Source organism: Pseudorca crassidens, chromosome 1 (genome assembly GCF_039906515.1).
Source record: "Pseudorca crassidens isolate mPseCra1 chromosome 1, mPseCra1.hap1, whole genome shotgun sequence".
NCBI classification, from domain to species: Eukaryota; Metazoa; Chordata; class Mammalia; order Artiodactyla; family Delphinidae; genus Pseudorca; species Pseudorca crassidens.
Window position 1 is genome coordinate 190,360,855 of NC_090296.1, and position 25,379 is coordinate 190,386,233.

The 25,379-nt window shown below is 46.3% G+C and overlaps 1 protein-coding gene across 15 annotated transcripts in view; it reads right to left on the reverse strand.

Moving 5' to 3' along the window:
- The window catches only part of BEND7 (BEN domain containing 7), a 76,878-nt gene that overhangs the window by 43,764 nt on the left and 7,735 nt on the right, over window positions 1-25,379 (reverse strand). For 14 of the 15 annotated variants that reach the window (XM_067703760.1, XM_067703740.1, XM_067703749.1 and 11 more), the window contains 3 exons: window positions 8,115-8,414; window positions 5,255-5,377; window positions 1,066-1,331 (listed from right to left, as the gene is read on the reverse strand). In XM_067703760.1, coding sequence (XP_067559861.1) covers window positions 1,066-1,331; window positions 5,255-5,377; window positions 8,115-8,414 — 689 coding nt within the window. The remainder of the gene's footprint in view (window positions 1-1,065; window positions 1,332-5,254; window positions 5,378-8,114; window positions 8,415-25,379) is intronic. The other variant, XM_067703777.1, reaches the window with a different exon arrangement.

Genomic DNA, 25,379 nt, shown 5'->3' on the forward strand with positions numbered 1-25,379 from the left:
AAAACTAAGTTTTTAGTCTAGAAGAACTTCTTAACAATTGTGTGTGTGTTCGTGGGTAAAGAAACAAATAAACAGGAACCCCTCACGCCAAGAACTGGATAAAAGGTCAAATGATTTTCTAGTCTAACCAAGTCACGAGATGATTCTTTTTGTTGCCTCCCTTTTATAAAGACCTGTGCTAGCAGACCGTCTTTCTGCAGCTTGAAAGGAACAGCTGATTGAAAATAGCAATTTATTTCTTATTTAAAGTGGAAGAGGTGGGGCCAAACTCTCATCCTATATAGGCCTGTGGGCGTTCTCAGCGGGATTCTCATCCTATGCCATCTGGTAATAATGGCTCACCCATCCTTGTTTATTTTAGGAACTCTCCCAACGAGTTGGGGTTCACGGCATCAGTGTACTCAGATCAAGGTACTGCAAGGAGGGTACGCCGTGGCCGATAGAGCACATTACTGAAGAAGTTCGTTTATGGCCGTGTGACTACAAAATGGTAAGTCAGACGAATGTCTCAGATGTCATTCAGCATCTTGGGCTGCGACGACCTTCTAGCGATGATATTTAAATAGAAAAACCTTTGCAGACTGTTAACCTATCATTACACAGACTCAGTGGCACGGCACTGCGACTTACTTAGCAGTGTGGCTTGCATCTATAAAACAGAAGTAGCACCACTGCTCTTTCTTTTATTATTAGTTTGTGTTTCTAGAAAGGTGTGACCTTACCTGTAGGGTTCTGTTCATTTATGCCCATCTAGAAAGGATTCAATTATGTTCTTTTAGCTCACTGCGCTGAGGAAATTGAAAACGGCTGCTTCAAAGTTAAAAATGTTAATGAAATTAGTGAGCAGAACTTCATCATCCCTCTCCTTTCGGAGAGAATGCAAGCATGTTTAAGGAAATAAGGCCTAAGATTTTCAGAAGAGAAAATCCTGGGCAAGGGAATTACTAAGAGTTTTCCTTTCCTCTTTCCCACGTGTATTCTGCAAGTTTCCCTGGTTTTCTTGGGCAGAACTAGTTAAGGGCAAAGTTACACATTAGCGTCAGCAGCCAGAAAACATCAACTTACATCAGAGGCTGGTGATTCGAGTACGATGCCAAATCCTAGGATGTGGTTCTCCCTGGGGGAGGTGTGCTCGGCCGAGGGGAGACTGGGATTCTCGGGGGCCGCCACCGCCTTCTTCTCGGCTTCTGACGCACTGGGCTTCTGTTTCACAGTGAGAGATTCCACAGTCTTCAGGGGCACTTTTTTCTTTTTATTTCTCTTGCGCGAGACGGCAGTTCGCTGGGAGCAGATAAGGGAAATTGGGGGTTGTTGTCTGTTCTGGGTTCCAACTGTGAACAACAAACAAAAACATGGTACAGGCACTTGTCTCTAACTCAGGAGTATGTACTTGCTTCATAAACTGAGGCTGAAGTGGGTTCACTCAAGGACGAGGCACGCTGAAATCAACCTCACGCTGGACCTGAAGATAACCAAATGCAGCCTTAAAGGTCTACAGGCAGAAAAACCCAAGAGAATACTCTGCTCCAAATGCTGGTGGGTAATCGACAGGAGGAAGGGATGATGAGCTCTGAAAAAACACTGAAGCATGACTTTACGCATCCCATGACACTCTTGTATAACTGAGAACTCCGGAAATTAAATTGCGGTGTGGACGTTCATGCTTTCTGGCAAGCCAGTCTCAGGAATATTCCAGTTGTCACTTGAGGTTAAACTGATCAGTAGCCAGCAACCTGCAGGTGCCAAAACTGACAAAGGCTGAGCAAGGACGGTCACTGGGGCAAAGCTGATCAAAAGCGTCATTCAGGAATGACCAGTAAGCATGTGGACCAGGCCTGCTGGTCAACTTCAGGTCCAGTTACTCCGGCCTCACACACCAACTATCTCCACACACTGCTCTCCTGGGTTCTGACCAGGCTGCTCCTCTCTGCCTCAGTTTCATGTAGCTGAAAAAGAGGAAGGCTATAATTCTGTACGAGGAGAGCCAATCAGTAAGACCCAGAAACAGTCTGAGTTCCAAAGACGAAAAGCACCCAGCAAGAACTGGGTGCTGATGCTGCCTAGGTACTTAAGGGAACCAAGGATGCTAATTACAGTTCTCATTGATGCCCTTCGAGAAGTAACGTTTATTAACCATTTAAAAATACTCTGGGAGCTTCCCTGGTGGCACAGTGGTTAGGAATCCACCTGCCAATGCAGGGGACACAGGTTCGAGCCCTGGTCTGGGAAGATCCCCCATGCCACGGAGCAACTAAGCCCGTGTGCTACAACTACTGAGCCTGCGCTCTAGAGCCCGCGAGCCACAACTACTGAAGCCCGAGTGCTGCAACTACTGAAGCCCTCGAGCTGCAGGGCCTGCGTGCCGCAACTACTGAAGCCCGCGCACCTAGACCCCGTGCTCCGCAACAAGAGAAGCCACTGCAATGAGAGGCACGCGCACCGCAACGAAGAGTAGCCCTCGCTCACCGCAGCTAGAGAAAGCTCGCGCGCAGCAACGAAGACCCAACGCAGCCAAATACATAAATAAATAAATAAAAATACTCTGATGCAAAGTTTAGTAGGAAAATATGGCATTACTACTTAAATCTTCATGTGTTGATATGGTTTGATAAATACAACCACAGGACATAGCTGCTTTTTTTTTTTTTTTTTTACAGAAGTACACCTCTAAAAATAAGCCAAATGAAAATCTAAAGATCTTTACGTGCACACCATATGGATCCTTTCCTATCAGGTTGGAAATAAAGAATATTTGTAGTCTGAACTTGATATCTGCATCTCTAGGCTGGACAGAAATTTATAAATAAGTATTAGAAACAAACTTCTTGCACTGTAAAATGAGCAGAGAAGTTTCTGGACCGCCCATGCAGTAATTAGTCTAGCTCACCGGTTCTCGACCTCGGCTACATGTTAGAATCACCCTGGAGCTTTAAAAAAAAAAAAAAAAAAGCCAGTGCCTCAGCCTCACCCCAGATTAATTTGAATTGGAATTTCCAGGGGTGATGCCTGGGCATCAGGATTTTTTTAAAGCTCCTCAAGTGATCCTACTATGCAAGCCGGACAGGAACTTTTCTCTGTTTGGTCCAGATTTTCACCCGAGGTGGCTGGGTCTCCATCCCGAAAGTCAGATGGACAACCGAAGCAATTATCTACGGTCTAGGACTCCAGCCTCACTTTCCAAAATTAAAAGCAAAATGATTTAAGTTTAAAGAACACAGGTACTGTCTAAGTTTTTCTCCTTCCGCAAGTCTGGACAGAGCGAGCCGTAGTCTGTTGTATCCAGATCTTATCGCTTGATCTTAATCCTGGCTTTCTCCCTGAAGTAAAGGTGAAACTTTCTAAATAGAATTTAAATCTACGTTTTATAGGCAATAAACCTTAAGTAAATCTACGCACTCAACACAAATTCTTAAGTTTAAGGAAAGGAGAGTAATTTATTCAGTTTATCCTTTGGGTTCTCCTACAGCTTTGGAGTCGCTTACCACCCTAATCTGCAGAGGTTCAGAAAAGAAAACAGGGTGACATAGCGGCATTTACTTAATAGATCCTAAAAAGGCTTCAGTCAAGGATTTAAAGGGTTGCAATTTGTAGTTTGCCATTTCAGGAGTAAGGAGCTTAAGTAACAAAATAAATCATTACAGTTTCCTACGCACATTTTCTTAAGTGCTAACAAATTCTTCCATTGAGGAAAGAATCTGTACCGGATGAAGTAACCTTTCTTTCTGAGCTCCTCATTTAGCAGATGTTAGCCTTTACCAGGTTAATAAGAACACAGATTATCCTGGTGGAACAAGGTGAGTTAAATGCTTACTGGCCTGACCAAAATGCTTATTTTTTTTTCCCTTTGGGATAAGACCAAATCCAGCACATAAAATTAGATGTCGCTTCTCAGAAAGCCTTTTGCCCATTTTACTTTCATGTGATCTTGGGTGACTGATATGTTTTAGTATGAAGCTTTTTACATCAAACCACATCATTGAATATTAAAATTTTACTAGAATGCACTAAACGGCACCAGGTACAGTTTCTGAGCAGTGACCTTTCTGAATACCTTTACAGAGAAAAGGGGGTTAGGGAGGATAGTCATAAAAGACAGTGCTATCTTCCTGCTCAAGGAGCAGCTTTTCCTGACAAGGGGGAGGGCTTAATAAAATGATTTGTTACTTTCTGTACCTGTCACACAAATGTCCTTTTGTTCTCCCCTAATTGTGGAGACTAGAAAACACATCCACTATAATAAGGACCTAGACTTCTAGACCTCTATGAAATGCTACAGGTCTTCATAACAAACGCTAACGAAATAGCTGAGGCTCGGATCATGCCTTACAGAGTTCATTTCCATTTACTATCTCATTCCATTTTCACAACAACCCTGTGAGTTAGATATTAATACTCCAGTTACAGATGAGAAATCTGAGGTTCAGAGAAGTTAAACAAGCTAGGACAGGAGAAACTGGGACTCTGACCCCAAACTGCAAGTTCACTGCTCTTCTGTTCTTCAACTTGTCCAACAGGGGCGAGAACAAAAAAAGTGTCGTGTAAATAAAAAGACAAAACAGGAGGTGTCTCTGAGTTTCTCTGACCTGAATGTTAAGGAGAAAAGCCACAGGCAGGGCCCGAGGGCCAACGTTTCTTGTCAGCTGATGCTCTGGAATCTTCACCGGCGGAGCCCACGCTTCCTAAGGGCTCCTTCGTGTGCACAAAAATGCGTCGCTCCCCACCTGTCACACGGAGCCCAGTGCAGGGGGCGCGCGCGCGCGTGTGTGTGTGGAACTTGTGCAGGAGTGGGAGTGTGTGAGATGCATGCAGCCCCCAAACCGAGCCCCTCAGGAGGGAAGATGAGCCGTTCTCACCTCCTTCCCTGACGTGAACCTCCTTGTTGATTCCCATTAGGAAAATGAGCCTGAGCAGCTCTGCCCACTTTCGGGTATAATTGTTTCAAAGTTTAATTAGCTGACATTTGTGAAGTGTGGGGAGTCGGGGTGAAGTATCCGGAGCACATGTACCAGCCATAAAGCATTTGTTAGAGTTGCTAATGGGAAGATGGGTTGTAGAAAAAGTGGAGAAAATGGCTAATTGAAGAAGCATGTCATCCAGTATACTCCAGTAAAAATGTTTTTTAAAAAAACTAAAAAAAAAAAAAGATAGCAAGGAGGGAAGCAGAGAGTAATCAAAGCACCATGAACATCCTGACTGGAGATGTCACGTATGCATTCAAAACCCGAGGCCTCCATCCGAGGCCTGATCTCCGTACCTGCCTGAATCTGCATCAGTTTCCGCATGGCCTTGAGCTCCTGGAGAATGGCCTGCAACGTCGACTGGCAGTTACAAGTACAGCAGTTTGATCCAACTGACGAATTCACCACTGGAAGTTCTCCTGAGCACGAAAGAAAAGAATGACGGACGCCAAGCAACAGCAAGATTATAAACAACCAAAAAAGAAGGAAGGGACCGTGACAGGCTTCTGAAGCCCGTGCAGTTAACTGTGAAGTCGTGCCTGAGGAAGATGTACCCAGTAATTTGGACAGCCTAAATTTTGGGGTCTGACTTCGTCTAATTATCCAGGCTTCTCTACTGTCAGGTGCGTGCTGTGTCTCGGGTGGCAGAGCCTGCGTGAACGGACACACACAATTCACTGTCACGGCAGGCCTCCCTACTGACACCCCAGTTCATCTCAGAAAACAATTCCAGAAAAATTCACTAGAAACACGCTCATGCTATTGCACAAAAAACTAGCTCTGAGAACAGTGTTACCAAAAAAAACAAAAACAAAACCTGGTAGTTGGATATGTCCTGAGGGTTCATATTAAGAATTAAATGTGTCTGTTTAAAAAATAGTTTTATCATTAATCATGTTATTCCAGAAGTTAAGAACGGTCAACACATTAAACTTTCACTCTGGGTGTGGTATGTCTGGGATGGAGAAAGCGGGGGCAGGAGGGTCTGGGAGGATCCATTTGAGCTTGAGGGTTTAGAGGGTGCTGGGGTGTTAGATTTTCTCCAGCTACATAAAGGAGATCCTTCTACATCTTTTTTCCGTTCCCATTTCTTTAATTTCACTTTAGTCTCTTTCCCACTGTTTAAATTTAGTATCTTTTCCTTCATGAAACTATCCTGTTTCCCTTACATGTAAACAAATATCTTCCTATTATCCCTGTAATAAAACGGGACATTTGGAAAAACACGCTTTCAGCGCAGTTCTCCCAGTCTCAGTATCCAACCCTGCTACCTTTAAGTGGAGCAGGGTAAGAGACTGCTATCGCTTCGGTTTTTTCACAGGTGGAAGAGGGAAGTTCTAAGGTTTTGGTCCAGTGATATCTTTTAGTATACATTAAATGTAATTTACATCCCGCAATATGCATTATTTGTGGATATACTTAATCTTTGGAACAGCGTAATTATTTACATTCAGAGTTGTAGCACATTGAGATGTTACAACTTTAAAAGTGCAGATAATTCCAACGAGACGCCAGATGCATTCCTATCGAAACTATGCAAGCAATCAACACAAAAAGATCTATTTTTAAACGAATATGGGGGAATTCATGTTTTCAACTTTTACCATTACTAATATTTTCCAAAGTAAATCCACTATCCTTGTTGTATCCTGGAAAACAGAACATTGTTCACCCGACGCTCATTGATGCGGGGCTTACTAACTTCATACATACCTAAGGCTATTTTAGTTCTCTCATCGTTTCTCCCATGGCAGTAGAGTTAGGAGGACGTTGTAGAATATTCCTAGTCACTATTCCAAGTCTATCTTTATCATTTTTAGAGGACAAAACCAACCCTTTTCAGCTTGTTATAAATCATTTTCTAATTTTAAAGAGAACTGCCCTTTTATTTTTATGAAGGAGCCTTAAAAGAGCCATCTCCTTCTAACCTGGAAGCATGCCAGCATGTGAATCTGATATTGGCTTATGTAAAATTAAGAGAGAGAGAAGACACCCATACATCTTTTGGGGTCCCTCCCTGTCTCATCAGCAGTGGCTCAGAATGGCTCTTCATACCTCTGAACTGGTTCTTGCAAATTGTGTTTAAAAAGAAAAATAAAATCACAGTAGTTCTCTTTTTCTTGAAGGATGATGTATGGGGAAAAAAAAAAATCCTTAACTTTTCAAGGAAACTGAAAACGCATTCTTCCTTCCTTCTTGTTCTCTGTGAAAACTACAGTTCTGCACATCTGTACATAATTTATAGAACGAGTAACATCTCATGTCACTGGAGGGAAAATTAACGTGAATGGAGAAATCATCAAGTTTTTCCTTATGCTTTGAAAAAAAGTTTGCCATTTGATTTTTTTTTCTTAACAATTAGGAATTTAAAATAGATAACTAATAAGAACCTACTGTCTAGCACAGGGAACTCTACTCAATACTCTGTGGTGACCTATATGGGAAAAGAAACTAAAACAGAGTGGATATATGTATGTGTATAGCTGATTCGCTTTGCTGTACACCTGAAACTAACACAACATTATAAATCACCTAGACTCCAATAAAAATTACTAAAAAAAAATTAGGAATTTAAATTAAGGAAATTTTACTTTAAAGGAATAATTTTCAACCTGAATGAAGCAGGTTGTAAAATATGGCTCAACAGGTTCAGTAGCTTGAATGTGAGGTTGAAGTGAAGGTGTCACCTGGGGGCGGGGTCATCAGTCCTGCCTTTATCTGAGTCTTCCGATAATGAAGAAAGCACAAGCCTAGGCCAGGGGACGTATTAATACACTGCGTGACCAGGAAGCTTCTTTAAATGACAGAGCGGGAGGAGCTCTTTCTGCCCTAACTGTTCAGTCTTTTGTGACAATAGTATCGTTATCTCTGCAAATGATGGCTTTAAACCTCTTAAAGGGCTAAAATCTCTACCAAGAAACCAGCCCTTCTAATGGAGAACCCCCAGGTTTTCCTGCGTCTCAATTCTGGTTTTTGATGCTCTTCAACTTCTTCCTTTATGTCTTCCCGGTCTTTTAAGATAACTCAGCTAAGGCGGGTGGGCTATTAAGGGAGGGTTTAATAGGTTGAACTCAAAGAACATGCTGAATATTTAGACAGAAAACACGTTGGGGCAACGGCCCCGGAAGTGTTGTGGGCATCTGATGACAGCCATACCATTGGAGCTCCCGGCGGCGTGGGACTGGCTCTGGAAGGTTCTGGAGCGGGTACCATACTGCCCTGAGAACCGCCCGCTCTGGGCTGGTAGCTCGTTCCACGCACCCCGGGAAGACGGGTGCAGGCTCGGAAGGGCCTCCACAGGGTTCAAACGCGGAGGCCACATCGAATCCAGCTCCTGGGGTTCTTCTTTCAACTTCTCCCCCTCCTTGCCCACACGCTGGTAGATCCTCCCAGCGCTGTCATTCAGTAATCTTCTCATTCCTGTAATTTGTTTTTTAATTTCCATGCTTTCGTCTCCTAATGGAAATGGGGCCAGAGATATCACTGTAAATTAGCGAAAGAAAAAATAATCCACCACCAAACCAAACCAAAACCAAAACAAAACAAAGGCCACCCCTTCTTCCTTCTTTGGAAATGGGAATGATTACTGACTCCAGATGCAAGCCTCTCTTTTAAGAATCTTCCTTCCTCACAGGATTTTTTTTTTCTTTTTTGAACCAAAGTATCTGTATTGCACTGAGGGTACTTAATAAATATTACTTAAACATGATTCAAATTATACAGCTATAAAATATTTTCTATAAATAATAACACTAGAGGATGCCTAGATGTATTAGGAGCTATTTCAAACATACTATCCTCTTAAATTGTCATCAGCCAAGATCTTTACAAAGATTAAGAGAAGTAGTTTTTTTCTCTCTCTCTAATCTGGGTGTTAAAATAAAAGTCTAATGCCAGGGTATGTATACACACTCATACAGTCACTCTACTAAATGCCTGCGATTTCAACTACAAGAAAAGGAAAAGGCCCACAGAAGGTATCTATTAGGAAAAACACAGCTCTTGCAGATAAATCTGGCACATTTAATACAATCACGTTTTAACGCACCCAGCATCATATCAGCCAGGTTTCTCTGTAGCACTAACTGCACAATGAATGTAGGTATTTTGTGTTGTCTAGTTAGATATTTAGCTAATTAATATATGAAGACATTACTGAATATAAGGCAACTTTTATATACTGTTTTCAAATAAGTATCTTCAATTTTTAAAATAATAAAAATATTAACTGTCCACCATCTAACATGAGCAAACACAGAAGGAACACAGGTTTCCAAATTGACAGTTCTGCTCTGTGTGGGCATGTGCTTGAGAGGAGAAATATTTTAATTTGTAATAAAACTCTTTTCACTTCAAACACCTGCGACAATGACAATATAGAAACAATAAATCACGTTCCAGATTTTATGAGAATGAATGACCAAGCACAATTTAAGTCATGCAGAGTCAGCAGAATTTACAAGTTTCTCAAGATGTCTGGGGAACAGGGTGTGTCTGGAAGAGGTCCCAGAGGAATTCTGAAAGATAAATCTGTATGCCAGTGTGGTTGGTGTTAGTTTCAGCATCCAAAGCTAAACCTTCCTGGCTAGGTCAGCAGCGCAGTTTCGGCAAGAAGGAGCTTCCTGCCTGCAGGGTTTTTGTTCTCGGTCTTTTAGATCAAGGACGTTGCACATGCGTCCACCTGCAGCACGCTGATCTTAGCTGGCACTGGCCGGTGGCTGCCACTGCCCTCCCTCCTGGATCCCTGGCGAGAGCTGCACCGGCCAAGCCAGATGAAGACAGGCGCACGGCCTGGCTCCTGGGTCAGTGCCTGCAGCACATGAACCGTGACACATCACAGCAAAAGGGATGCTCTCTTTCCAAAGGCTCCACCTCTGCTGCGGGGACTGAATTCTATGATAAAGTGCTGTCTTGGGCGGGGAAAGAAGTCATGAGGATCCTGGAACTTTCTAAGAGCAAATCTGCTTTGTCATGACCTTAGTTTCACAGCCCTAGAAGTTGTAGCTCTGAAAATTACAAGACTGAAGCTACAGTGTGAATTCTGCACACTTGGTCTTTTCACGTGGAAGTCCAGGTTCCTCGGTGGAGGAAGGAAGGCGCAAGCATCAAGGGGGATCCTGGCTGTGGGCTGACGTTTAGAAACGCTTCTTCTAAAATCAAAACTAAAAGCAAACCACAACAACAGATCAGGACCTGGGACCGAGGAGGAAGGAAACGGGTCTGTGAAGGAGGGCAGCGGAGCTGGCTGACGTCCTGAGAAGACAGCGCACGGTCCGTCTGACTGCGGGGCATCCGAAAGCACGGAACGTAGAAGAGTGCAACAACTGCCCAAGTCAAGGAGAGGAAAGTTGAGAGATGTGGGGAAGGCTGGAAACGGGCTGGTTGCGGGGAGCTTCTTAGAGAACACACGCTGGGCGTCCCCAGGGGACAATGGGTAACTGAACTGTCCTTCCTTTAGCCAGAGAAGTCGGGAGCAGCCCTGACCATACCGCCTGGGGAAAGAGCTCCTGGAACCGGATCACAGGCTGGCTGGCGATGAGATGATGCTCTCTGCAGAGAGGGGGAGAGTATCCTCGCACAAGCACATTTGGGAGGGATGGAGCAGAGGGCCGGGGGCCGGGGAGACTTGAAGACTGAAGGTGTGGACAACAGAAAAAGCCGAGCTGCCTGCACGCACTGGGATGGAATGGGTGCGGACTGCAGGCAAGCAGGGGCACCGCAGAGGCTCAGACCACAGACGCAGGTGTGTGGGTCAGGGGACAGGCCGGGGCTGGTGCTCCCCAGACCTGGACTCGCTTCCCAACTGCGCTGACCTGCTACTTGATACAAGACAAGTCACCTGCCTTTCTCTACTTCAGCTTCCTGAACCGTAAAATGAATTCTGAACCAGACCTTGCTGGGCATAACCTAGGGAGACACAGGGCAGTCTAGGAGGGATGCAGGTTTTTCCGTTACCAAGATGTTCACAGGGCACCGAACGCCTCTAAAAGTCCTTCTCAGAAAAAGTGGGCTTGGGCTTCCCTGGTGGCGCAGTGGTTGAGAGTCCGCCTGCCGATGCAGGGGACACGGGTTCGTGCCCCGGTCCGGGAGGATCCCGCATGCCGCGGAGCGGCTGGGCCCGTGAGCCATGGCCGCTGAGCCTGTGCGTCCGGAGCCTGTGCTCCGCAACGGGAGAGGCTGCAACAGTGAGAGGCCCGCGTACCGCAAAGAAAAAAAGAAAGAAAGAAAGAAAAAGTGGGCTTATTCTGACTGTCACAGTGAAGCTGAGTTCTCTGATTCCAAAACAAAAACAAAAAAGGGCAGGAAGTATTAAGAGATTGAGATGCGAAGCACTAGTTGACCTCTCTTTGTCTTTCCAGTTTTAAGGCAATGTCTTCTCCACGTATAAATGTCAGGAAAAGGAAGCTCTAAAGAAGCAGGATTCCCTAAGGAAACCTGTGCACTTTCCTGATTCCTTTCCAAACCTATGCCTTTACTGATGTTTACCCGCAAGGGGCTGCATCTTTTTAGAAAAGACAAAACAGTAAGAAATCTTACTGACATGGGTCCATGCTATGTGGCTGCCTTATAGGTAAAACAGCCTTAAATGAAAAACGTTTTGAGCGCTTACTGACTAGACTCCTTTGGACAAGGTCTACAAGATAGTAGGCTGGATTCTACCCTTTGCTAAACCTCAAGACTCTACAAGATCACTTTCCTTTACGTAAAGAATTTATATAATACATACAGAGTCTTGCAACACACAAGTCACCATACAGGATCTCCTTTAACTTGGCCAGGAGAGAAAGATATACTACGCAGAACACGATTATTCACGGTTTGGGGTATTAAAGGAAAAAAAGACGGTAATGCCCAAACACAGAGTGAGCTGACGTGCGTAAACATTGTGTGTCCGTTTCTATGTGCCTTCTTTTCACGAGGAGCAGTCACCATATCTTGGCCCTAAAAATTAACCGGTGTTGACATGCAGTAGGCATTCCGTATACCTTTCTTAAGTAAATGAAAGAAATGTTCTATCAAAAGCAGAGTGAAGTCCGGTAGAATTAAATGTGATCCTAAGGTTATACACAAACAATATATTAATAGGATGGACTGAAAAAGTACCAGAAATAAATCATTCCATAAATATTTATCAAGCATCTCCTGGGCCCCAGAGATACAAAAATCGTCTTGTCCAAATTGAAAGGTACTCCCCCTCCAAACCTCTCAACATCTTCTACCCAAATCCCTTTATACTGGTTTGTTGTTCTAAGAAATGGTCCTGATTCTCCCCAGCCTGCTGGCCCTACGCCTCTTTTAACTCTGTGCCCCCGGAACTCCAGGTAGCAGATTGCCCCACGATCTGCAGATGCCTCTGCTTCCTTGCTAGAGATAAAAATCAGCTCTTCTCTGAGGTCCCTGCCTCCCTGCAGCCCCTCATGAAAATTATTCACCTCCCATTCCCTCAGGGCTGGGGACGGTGCCCCCCCCCCCCCCCCCCCCCGCCGCAAACATCACTCTTCTGGCCCCAGACAGAAGCTCACTGTTGTCTGAGTTGATGCCACAGCTGTATCACCTCCCACCCTTCTTCCTGAACAGCAGTCTGTGTGCTGGGTCTGTGTGCCGGGAGTTTAAGGCTCATAAAGAGAAGTGGCAGGTGATGAAGTGGAGATGTACAGTGAGGTCATCCCAGTAAGGTACCAGGTTATGGAAGAAAAATTTTGCGCTGGAGATAACTGGGTAGTTATCTCTGGGTAGTTTAAAATTCATTACCTGTTTTAACATAAGGATGGTAAATAACCAGACCTTTCCTTTAGAAAGACAAATCTGGCAAAACTATGGTGAAAGTGGTGTGGGCAGGGGAAACCAGCCAGCGGGTTGTTGCTAAAGGCTATGTGAGTGACCGTGCCAGTCTGTACCAGTACTGGGGGATGGGACTGGAGAGATAAGACGGAAAGAGAGACATTTAAGAAGGTTCCCCAGAGAGACTTGGTGATTCACTGGATGTGGGGATGGGGGCGGGATGTGAAGGAGGATCAATTAAAGATAACTCCAAGGTTTCTAGTTTGGGGGACTGGATGGATGCTAACACCAGTCAGAGAATTAGAAGGGTGCAGCAAAGTGGCGATACGATGAGGCTAGTTTTGACAAAGGCAGCTTAGGTAATCGGCAGGCAGTTGGAAATGTACATGAAGCTGACGATGAAGCAATGCTCCTGAACTATTCCCGTAGTAGCAGCAGCGAATATTACTACTAGTGGTAGCTGGCCTTCTAGACTAAGTCAGCCCCTGGGGTTCACCAACAATTCAGGGGGTGGAAGGTCATTGTATTCGGAGATACCAGATTTCCTATTAATCTAACAACGACGCAGAGAGCTCAAAACCCTCATTTCAACATTAAAAGAGCTATCACCTCATTTGTGTCCAAGCTGGGGAAGTGAGGCCATCTATGCCTCCTGGACTCCCCGTCCCCGTGGCAGGCAGCAGTCACAGCGGTCAGAACCGCGTCATCTCCAGCTCCTCACGTGCCCTGACCCACCGTCAAGTCCATCCCCAGGGTGCCACTGGGTAACTCACCTCTACCAAAGGCCCAACAGGCACTTAAAGCACGGAGGGACAGTCACCACTGCATCCAGTATGGGTCGACTCCTACTATGGTATCATGTCCAGTTTTTGGTTTGTTTGTTGGTTGGTTGGTTTTTTGGGGCCTCGGGGCTTGTGGGATCTCAGTTCCCTGACCAGGGATTGAATCCGGGCCACGGCAGTGAAAGCCTGGAATCCTAACCACTAGGCCACCAGGGAACTCCCATCATGTCCAGGTTTTGCGCTCTTTTAAAGAGCCTGTTGAGAAACTTGAGGAGAGCGTGCAAAAGTCAACGAAAAAGATGAAAGGAACAAGGAAAGGTTAAAGAAGTCAGGTAGTTTCTCTGAGAGATAAATGGCTATTGAGTGACTTAATTATCTTCAAATACACTACGAGTTATTACTGACATTGTTCTTTTTGGTTTTGTTTTTGTTTTTTTTTTGCGGTACAGGGGCCTCTCACTGCCGTGGCCTCTCCCGCTGCGGAGCACAGGCTCCGGACGCGCAGGCTCAGCGGCCATGGCTCACGGGCCCAGCCGCTCCGCGGCATGTGGGATCCTCCCGGACCGGGGCACGAACCCGCGTCCCCTGCATCGGCAGGCGGACTCTCAACCACTGCGCCACCAGGGAAGCCCGACATTGTTCTTTATCCACGAGGAAAAAGTAGACTCAAATTGTAGCTTCCAGGGAGGAGGCTGGGCGACATTATGGTCTAAAGAGCTGACCCTTCCAGTTCTAGAAACAGAGGAGGGGCATCTCAGAAGATGTGCAGGAGTGACAGTAAGAACTCTTTCTGTTTGGGATGTTGAAGAAGTTCTGGAAACAGTGGTGATGGCTGTGTGTCACTGTGGATATACGTTTCAAAAAAAAAAAAGCTTTAAAACTCCTTGCATTTTCCAGGTAACGATATGTTAAATAGAAAAACGCTGAGTTTATCAGTGAGAAATACTAAGATGACCAGGATTTATACTGAACGCTGCAAATAACTCTTCTCAAACACGAGTAGAAGTTGGCATGGAGCCATGTTGCAGAAAAGGCTGAACTACAACCTGTCAAATGACAACAGTGAGAGAAACAGCAGGAAAGAGGAGGCAGGGTCCATCAGGCCCAGGCCACGGCTCTCTTCACCACATGGCTTGACAGGTGAGCCAAAGAGGCAGGCATCTGGGGCACACTCTGCGCTCTGAGCAGACCTGGGGTTGGCATCCTCACTCCAAACCCGTGTTGGCTTGCAGATGCCAGCAGGGTCACAACTGGCCGTCCCCAGGGACCACAGCCATGTTTACCAGGGACACGCAAGCCTGGGGTTGTAACTCGGCAAGAACGGTCTGAGAAGCCCTACAGAACAGAGCGGTGGTTACCAACTGAGCCCTTCCCTCCCCAGCAATCTGAAGTGGAACCCCCCAAAATAAAGAGGAAGCGAGCTCTACTGAAGAGAACGTGCCGGAACCCGCAGTCCTGAAACAGCCTTTGGAGTCCATTCTAGGACACAACGGGGTCTAAACGCCACTGACAAAAGCTCTGAACAGGAGGCGTTAACCCGCCTGCGTGCTGCCACGTGCTGGAGGACCCTCCCTCCTGTTCAGCTGAAGTTTTAGGTGGAAAATAATTAAGCCGCTCAGCACGTACATGGCGTTTTCACTGAAAGGACAACGAGGTTCCTTTCAAATCTATTTAGATAATAGCAGTTTCGTTCATCCACTCAATAAACATTTACTGTACTACTACTAAATATGAGATACTGTGGGAGCAGAGAGAGAAAAAGAAAAAAAATACAAGATACGGTCTCTCCCCTGCAGGAGTTTACAGCCTAGCACGGGACCCAAATGGATGCACAATGATTCTAAGGACCCAGGGCCTCTCTCCTAACACGTGGGCAGGCGCACCAGGGCTGGAGGCCAGAGCTCTTTTTAATCAAGGCTGAGGAGGTGACGCCAGGACAGGTCCCAAGACAGAATGCCATGGGTCCAGGCTGGAAAACAGGCCTTCAAAGCAGAAAGGGCAAGAAGGGCTTAAGACGGGCAAGAAGGGCCAGGGGAGCAGAGAAATGCCAGGAAATGAATCAAAATGGACTGTCACACTGCTTCTCAAACGTGTCCCTCAAAGAACATCTACAGAGGAGAATAAACTTCTATGAGAAGAAGAGAGTGCGATGATACCGCTATAGCTACCCAACCAGTTCAGAGAGTTTATCTACTTCCCTCTCCCCCAAGTGTTCTTGTAACATGGAAAACTTTGATTTTACAGTAAATACAACATGGCCTCCCAATACAACGTTGCTTCATCAGACATGGACTGTAATTCCAGCCACATTAAGTGGGTAGGTCAGAAGCCACCACTTCAAGTAATGTTCAGGAATACTCAAGCCAAAGAGCTAAACTCCCAAATACACGGGAGAGGTCTTATAAGTCAATGAAGAAAAGGACACGTACGGACAATGGAAAATGGGCACAGGACGTGAACGTGCAATTCACACGAGAAATAAATAGTTCAAATCTCTTAAGGTCCCTAATTATTAATGTAATGGAAGTTAAATAATGTGAAATTCTTTATCTATTAATTTGGCAAAAACTATAGATTCATAAAGCCCATTTTGGGTGAAGGTGTAGGATTACGGTCCCCTCTCACAGGCTGTTGTTGGGGGATCTTTTTGGAGGGAATTCGGCAATTCCATTCACAGGCATTTATCCTACAGAAACGTTCAGACAAGTACCCATGACACAAGTACAAGGACATTCACAGTAGCATCATTTTGCTAGGGAGACACTGGGAACCACCCAGACATCGATCAGTGAGCGTTAGATAAGTGAATTAGGGCATATCAGTACAATGAGATTACAGTATATCTTTACATGTCTGTAAAGAATGAAGTGGACGTTTTATAGTCATTTGGAAGTAAGTGAAGGATGAACCAGAAACTCCACGACGTCTGAGACCATGATTACTTCCTCCACCACTGGATAATCAGGGCCTAACTACTTGGCTCAAACTAGACACTCAACCTGTGTGGAACAGATGGAGATTTGGTTAAGCAAAACAAAAGTTACAAAACGTTATACAGGATGATTCAATTTTCCTTTTTATAACACACACACGTGTACTTTTTACACACACATGTTGTTAACAGTGGTTCTCAGGACTTCCCTGGTGCCGCAGTGGATAATACTCTGCGCTCCCAATGCAGGGTTTGATCCCTGGTCAGGGAACTAAATCCCACATGCATGCCGCAACTAAGAGTTCACATGCCACAACTAAGAAGCCCGTGTGCCGCAACTAAGGAGCTGGCGAGCCGCAACTAAAGGAGCCCTGGAGCCGCAAATAAGGAGCCTGCCTACTGCTGCAGCTCAGACCCGGTGCAACCAAAAAAAAAAAAACAGTGGTTATTGCTGGAGAGTGTGACTGGGACATGATTTTTTACTTTATACCTTGTTTTCAACTTTATACGTTAAAACTTTCAAAGTGGTTTTGGAATGAATATGTATTACTTTTTTGTAAGAAAAAAATAATCTGGAAGAATTATGTACCATCTTCTCCCTGTGGGAATGTAAAGCTGGGTATAAGGCAACTGGTAGAGGCAGCTTTGGACATAAAAAAATCTTCTCTAAGTCACCCAGGAAAGATGAAGCTGGGCAGGAAGGGGAAGTAGGTGGCCAGAGACGGCAGCAAAAGAAGGTCAAGGAAGGAGGGCCCGGGGTGGGGCATATTTTGCAACCCCTGGGATATAGGCCTAAGATGACTTTCTTTTGGAGCTCATTACAAGCCATGTATTTTTTTTAATTTAGTTAATTAATTATTTATTTTTGGCTGTGTTGGGTCTTCGTTTCTGTGCGAGGGCTTTCTCTAGTTGCGGCGAGCGGGGGCCACTCTCCATCGCGGTGCGCAGGCCTCTCACTGTCGCGGCCTCTCTTGTTGCGGAGCACAAGCTCCAGACGCGCAGGCTCAGTAGTTGTGGCTCACGGGCCTAGTTGCTCCGCGGCATGTGGGACCTTCCCAGACCAGGGCTCGAACCCGTGTCCCCTGCATTGGCTGGCAGATTCTCAACCACTGCACCACCAGGGAAGCCCAAGCCACGTATTTTTTAAAGGAATTTGGACGTACTTCGGGGGAAAAGTGTTAAAGCTACCATTTATGGAGCACTTAGTATGCACCAGGCCCTCTGGCGAGCATGCTGCCTACACTTAGTCCTGATCACAAAGCTAAGAGGTTCGGATGTTATGAATACATCTTACCCAGGAGAAAACAGAGGCTTTGAGTTTAGAAATTAGAGACCCACCACACTCCAAGGTCCATGAGCCTCACTGCTCTATTAAGACGCTCGGGAAACGAACTAGCTGGATGGCAGGAAGGGCTCCATCCACAAAACAGTCCCTCTGTGTGGCATCCAGGAAGCTGTTGTGACCTGCGCTGGGCGCTGTTTGAACTAGTCAGCACCTTAACCCCCTACTTATCTTAATACACATGGTGGAAACAATGAAACCTTTGGACCAAGCTATGTTTATGGAGTCCAACTGACTTGTACTGTTTCAAACTAAAAGAAGACGGCTCAGACGTGTCCTATAAATTCAAAACATGGTTCATGTGAGTCCTGTTGGTTCTACAAAAGCCAAATATTTTAACTTGGAAAAAAGGAGAATACGAATTTTTTTGTGTTCATGGTTCTGTGAAACATAAAGCAAAAGTCTTCGAAGGCTGACAGTACACACAGGAAAAACATAACAAGATTGTAGACCAAAGGCTGCTTCCATTTTCCTAGAGTAGCATAACCAAAATCTTGCCTTCATTCAATAGGACAGAGAATGTGCATAATTCACTGTCTGGAAAGAGACAGTCCTTTTCAATATTATCTGAAATCTTGACCCTCTGCTCTACTGTACAGAAAACTCAAAAAGAATGCTAGTACAGAAGTACACATCCCCCCTCCTGACTGAGATGTTAATTCACATATTTACACCGTGGGTCAGTTAAGGATGAACAAGATTATGGACTGGCGGTATTATATTTCTTCAGTCATTTAAAGTTTTAAAAATATTCCAACTTAAATACACATGCTGTCATACAGTTTCATCTTCAATGTAAATAATGTTAATGATGATGAAAACGGATCACATTCACAGCACCTTTCTCTTCCAAGAATCTCAAGAAACTCTGATGACTTTGGGCCCAAAGGCACCTGGAGGTTGGCAGTGGTCACCTTCCCTGCGTGAGGCCAAGGGGAAATCTCCAGGGGTGAGGCAACCGCAACTTCAATCAGAGGCTTCCAAACTTTTTTGATTGTGACTCACAGCAAGAAAACCAAAGTTTCACAAATGTATCCTTCCTGCACGCAAGACACTCTGATATTTTCTATCTCTCTTCTTCTTCTTGTTCCTGTTGGTGACAATCTGCTAAATTGACTTGACCACGCACTTACAGGTCACGGCCACTGCCTTAAATGCCAAGTTTCCCCGGGGCCTTTCCACACACTTCCTGGATCCCCCAGCCTCTCTCTGGTTCCAGCAACCATCTGTCTGCGGGAGCCCCGATCCCACTTCGGGGCTCCAGGCCACATATCCAATTGCCCACTGGACGGCTCCACTTGCACATTTCAAGAGCAACCTTAAAATCACATCCAAAAATGTATTTTATGATGACGATCCCCGAGCCTTAATAAATAGCACCAACCCGCTGTCCAAGCCAGAAACCTGGGCCTCATTTCCCATCCCTCCCCTCTCGCAGCCAATTAATCACCGAGTCCTGCTTATTATAACTTCTAGATTGCTCTTCAGTCCTTCCACTCGCCTCCCATTACCACCTGATGGGGCTACGGCCAAAAGCCCTCAGCACTGCTCCCCGCCCAGACACGTCCATCCTGAAGCCAGGGTGATCTTTCAGAAATGCAAACCGCATCACGTCGTGGCCTGCCTCGGTGGGATGCCGGCCACCTGGGGATGGGGGCCAGCGCTCGCGCTGGGGGCCCGTCCAGCCTTGGCTACTGCCACGTCTCGCCTTGTTCTAGATGGCGGCTCTGGGGTCTTGACACACAGTAGAATCACCTGGACAACTGTGACAGAATACCAGCGCCCAGGCCTCGCTTCAGGACAATTAAATCCGAATCCCGTTAGCGACTGTCCTGGACGGCCAGAGGGCTCCCTGCGTCAGCTCTAAGGAAGGTCTTCGGCTCTGGGGGCCCTGTCATTTCCTGGCCGACTCACAGCCTCGGCCCCATCCCCATACTTACTCTTCAGGTCTTTCTCTGCTTAAATGTCCTCTTCTCAAGGGTCACATCCCTTAACTCCCCAGGTGAGGTCCCCTGGTTCTGTGTTCCTGTCACACCCTAGTGGGCTGTCAAATCTCCTAGCCTGGCACCAGGGGCTGCTCAATAAAGACCTACCAATGGATACAGGAATGGGTTAATTCTAGTATCAGCTATGCTGGGACGCTACTGTTGAGGAAAGCTGCGGAAAAAGAAACCCCAAAACACTACTGATGTACAAGGCGTCAACCAACATCTGTGACGGAAGTTCTCCCTGTTTCCGTGGGGTGTGGGGTTTGCAAGATGAGGCCACTTGGTGCCTAGAGTCAATCGTGTCTTTTAGGCAAGCTCTCCCAAGGGAACGCGTCTCATCCTCAGCGCCTTCCTAGTTTATCGAAGACGACAGACAGGGCACCGTTTCCCCCATTTCACAAAGGATAAGACTGAGTTACCCAAAATGACCAAAGGGAACCAGAGGAAGATGGATTAGGTCTGGGCCCCTCACGGCTGCACTGCTCCGGCTTTCAGGGCGGAGTTAAACAGCTCACAGGGCTCTCTGGAGCCCCCATTCCCGCAGTAAGCGCTGCTCCGCCGTATTTCACACGATGCTTATTAAGGTGCCCATTAAAGTCTTGCTGGTAATTGAAAAAATTATATACGTGTGAGGAGGGTGAGTTAATGTTCACAGAAGAACCTTTACTTTTGCACCTCCTGACTTCTTCCTTTCAAGATGTGCCTTAGGGCTTCCCTGGTGGCGCAGTGGTTGAGAGTCCGTCCGCCTGCCGATGCAGGGGACGCGGGTTCGTGCCCCGGTCCGGGGAGATCCCACATGCCGCGGAGCGGCTGGGCCCGTGAGCCATGGCCGCTGAGCCTGCGCGTCCGGAGCCTGTGCTCCGCAACGGGAGAGGCCACAGCACTGAGAGGCCCGCGTACCGCAAAAAAAAAAAAAAAAAAAAAAAAAAGATGTGCCTTAACCTTGCGTTTCCGTGGGGTTCTTTATACTTTATGTGTGGGTGTCAAGTCACGTTTGAGATATAATTCCTTTAGCCATACAAGCAACTTCGTAGGCTATTATGTTGCATCAACTTTTTCTATAAAAATAGATTGTTCAGGATATTATTCCTGGAACAGAATAAAATTCTTGGAATTACGGAGTAACTTACATACCACTGTTCCAAGAACACATTACTTATTTTATCATGACAAAGTCAAGTTATTAATCTTCTGGCTTCCATTTCGACAATGAGAAATTCTGTGAGATGCACAGCAGACACCTGCATTACATTTCAGTTCAACTTTATATCATCCATAAACATCTCTGTTTTGGACACCTCGTCCAAACAAATGCTCACAGAATACTCTATGTAGCATTCCATTTTCTGAAACTATAAAAGTCCCTTGCTGTTAATTACAGAGACAAACGTCTCATCACACATTTGGTTACCAGATAGCAATAATCAGTTTTCTCCATTAACCTTTCAGATATAAAATTTGATTTCCAAGTTAAAAAAAAAAATGTTGTAAAACCCTTGGAATTCAAATACCACAGTATATATTTGTACACGCTCGGAAAAAAATACAACACCAAGAAAACCATCTTATGGATTCTTATTTACAAGGATACTGATTGTCTGGAATCTCGAAAGAAAATCTGTCTAAACTTCTTAATGGTTTTAAAATATATGATCAAATATGCCGGCAATAAGCTGTCCTTTGTGCGGAAAGGAAGCACAGTAACCTGACCTTGAACGGAATGTGCCCTTTGATCTCTCTCTTCTTGGGATGGTGATGCAGCTGAATTGGTCCATCATAGCCTCTGTCATTTGTTATCCCCCTTCATACGGGCATCTGAGAGAGAACGGCGAGGGAAGGGCATCCAGTCCATGGCAATGCAGTAGTTTTTCTCCACTCAAAGCTGAAGGACCCCACACCCCTGGCCTGCTAAGGACCGCGCTCTGGCCCGCATGTGCTGGGGCCAGTCCTGATCATCACAATGACTGGGTGAGACGCTCCCGACCCGCCAACATTCAGAGGGTGAGACCTAGACCTCCTTCCACGCACAGGACAGTCCTGCCCAAGAAAACCGTCTCGGCTCAACACACTGTCCCACTCGGATCAGCTAATAACTGGCGGCAAACTACGTTTTAACATGTCTTAACAGGGTCCTCATTCATTTATCCAAAATTAGCGATCGAGAGCCTACTTGGTGCCAGGTATCGTGCACTGGGAACACAGGAAGCTTGAAGTCTCGCCCTGCAGGAATTCAAGCTGAGACTCAAGGGGTCAACAGAGGATCTCATGGGCAAGGCAGTTAGTAGAGGTGGTTGTAGGCTGGGAGCAGCAGAGCAGATGCCAAGCCCACGGCACTGCAGTATCCCAGGGGCACCTTCACACCGTGCAGCTTAAGCCTGCGAGGCCCTGGGGGCGGGGGCTGGGATACACACAAGGGCGTCCTATTCCCAAGTTCAACTTTAAAAGGGGGGCCTGGGGACTTCCCTGGTGGTCCAGTGGTTAAGACTCCTCACTTCCACTGCAGGGGACGCAGGTTCGATCCCTGGTCCAGGAACTAAGATCCCACAAGTCATGTGGCTCGGCCAAAAATAAAGAAAGAAATAAAAGGGGGCCTGCTGTTAACCTAGTAAGAAAGGGGAAAAAAATGTGTAATGAAAAGTAACTGTTCCATTGTCAGTGTTGGTGTATGTTACTCCTGCCATGTGAGGTCCAGGTAGCTACTAAGGAGGATGTGTAGATTTTCACCTTGTGCAGCCAGGATGGGAGCTGGGAGGTAAAAGAGGTGAATGATAAAGCTTCAAGATGGCTGATCTCGCTACTTTATTTTTAATTTGAAATCGGGCTCCTGGCACACTCGTCAAGCATCCTTGGATGTTTGTGATGTGACCAGTGTGGTGCTGGGCGTTGGGGACACAGAGATGACCGTGAGGGAGTTTGCAACCCGGGGGGGCGAGACAGAAGTAAACTGGCAGTGCCTTCGCTTTGGTAGAGATGCTGTGGAAGGAGAGGGGAGGGGGAAATCAGAGAAGACTGCCTGGAGGAAGTCAACTTGGAGCCTTTAGGGATAAGACAGCCAAGCAAAGCGAAGGGAGCATGGTGCAGGTGCGGGGTTGCCAGCAGAGGAGGTGGTCCGTGCAGCCACCAAAGCGAAGAGGTAAAGAGGGGAAGTGAGGCCGCTGCAGGAATGGGAAGTGGTTTGGTGGGAAGGGCAGTGTCAGGAATAAGCTTGAGGCAGGCAGGTGGCAGCTCGTGCAGGGTCTTATCTGTCATCTGGGTCCTAATCTGAAAGCCACAGACAACCAGAGGTTCAGGCAAGGGGGCGACTCTCCAGGGGCCCTCCATGCGCCCCCTGCCTCAGTCACCATAGGTCCCGGCATGCATCCTGCTACTGCACTAATATTCCTTCCCAGGTAGTGTTCTCTCCAAGAATCTGTTACTTTCAAGAATAACAGACTTGTTGCATAAACGTCCTAGATCTATTTTCAACTTTGAGATGCAAAACCCACTGTTCCGGAGTCTTTCTTTCACCTTATGGATGGCCGGGCTCTTTTCCTCCAAAAGGAAACATCCATATTCCCATGGGAACCAGGGAAGCTAAACTGTTAAGACATCTTCTTAGATTCTGTCCCTCATGAAGATTTCTTTGTTTCAGCGATGCGGTCGTGATCGTTACTGGAAAAGCCAACTCTCACAACGCATCACACGTTTCACTTATACGGCGGTTGCTGACCCACACCGAGCTCTTACGAGAAACAGAAAGACAGGTGCGTGCAGTTGTGTGATGGGGCTGGGGCAGGGTTCCCAAACGGGCCATTCACCAAGGTCTGCTGCTACTTAATGCATGGATTTTCTTAAATCCAGGTAGGTAAACTTACTGCAGGTGGAGAACCAGACAATCAGTTCTAAACATGGGCTTACAAACAGGACAGGACAGTCCTCAGCCCCTTTATAAAGGTGTCCCAAAATCACAGCGGAGTACGGAGCCAGCAGAACATATGTTATTTTTCAGTTTGGGTTTGCAACATGCCGCTGCTTTCATATGCGAGCTCCTCTCCTTTTTGGTCTTTTCTAGATTTGAAAAAAATATTATATTTCGAGTTGTCTCTTACCCATCAACAACAGAAATCCCCAATTTCTACGCTAGCTTAGTACATGACCAAAGCTTCTTCAGTTAAATGAGGCATATCTTTGGTTCGCTAACTGTCTCTAAAATCTCAAGACGGTAGTATATTTTATTTATTTATTTATTTATTTTTGGCTGAGTTGGGTCTTTGTTGCTGTGCACGGGCATTCTCTAGTTGCGTTGAGTGGGGGCTACTCTTTGCTGTGGTGCACGGGCTTCTCATTGCAGTGGCTTCTCTTGTTGCGGAACACCAGCTCTAGGCATGCGGGCTTCAGTAGTTGAGGCACGGGGGCTCAGTAGTTGTGGCTCGCAGGCTCTAGAGCGCAGGCTCAGTAGTTGTGGCGCATGGGCTTAGTTGCTCCTCGTCATGTGGGATCTTCCCGGACCAGGGATTGAACCCCTGTCCCCTGCATTGGCAGGCGGATTCTTAACCACTGCGCCACCAGGGAAGCCCACGGTAGAATATTTTAAAGCAAATCTTCAGAGTCCTACGCAACCGTATCCAGTATACTCATGCAATGAGATAACGCAGATTTGAGTACCAATAATTTGGGTACCTACTGTGATCCAACAAAATGCTGTGCTAAGTGGTCTAAAGGATTCAAGACAGAATCCAGGTCCCACTTGCTCTGTGATCCTCCAATGTACATGAGGAGAGATGGGGCAAAAACGACCACAATTCAACGTGGGAAGTGTTTGGGGTGACCTGGAGCACAGCAAAGGCACGTACAAAAATGAGGAACTACTAGGCAGTCCATGGTAAGTGCTGTGGGAGAGCGGTGTTCCTGTTCAGTGCTGAGGTGTCCAAGAAGAAAGCATAACCTCTAAGTCAGAGGAGAAGGGAGAAGGGGATAAACATAAGAATACAGCATTTTCTAGTTTGAAAAAGTGTTTCACCGTATAGGACGTCCTGCGTGCTGTCAGGGCATCTGATGAGGGGCTCAGGACCACCACCAGTATTGCATTATGGAAGATAAAGGAAACCCTCCAGAGTCTTGTCCGAGGTGTGCTGAGCTGTTAACCTGAGATTCAAGCTGGGGTTTTCTGACCTTGGTGGATGTTAAACAAACCTTAGTTCCTCTCTTCCTAAATGGGTCCCGGGCTTCCCCGCGCCCAAGCCTCTGGCCGCCCCCCTTTCCTTCTACCTGTGGTGGGGCCCCCTTTCTCACCTGGAAGTCCTACTTTGCTGGGGGTGGGCAATTGGGTTCCAGGGAGGTAAGTTACATCAAAGTCGAAGATGGTGATGCAGTTTAGGGACAGACTGTGGATACTCAAGACTCAGTTAAGGGATTTCACCTTGACCCTAGAATCCACGAGAAGGCACTTAAGTCTCTGAGCAGGGGAGAGAATAATGAATTACATACTAAGATCAGCTCGTGTGGGCAGAAGGGGACGGGGAGGACAGGCCGCTCTGGCTTAAGGAAAAGAGGACAGAACTAGATGTCAAAGCACCCGATTTAAAGCGGGGCCAGCTACTAATTCCTGTGTGACCT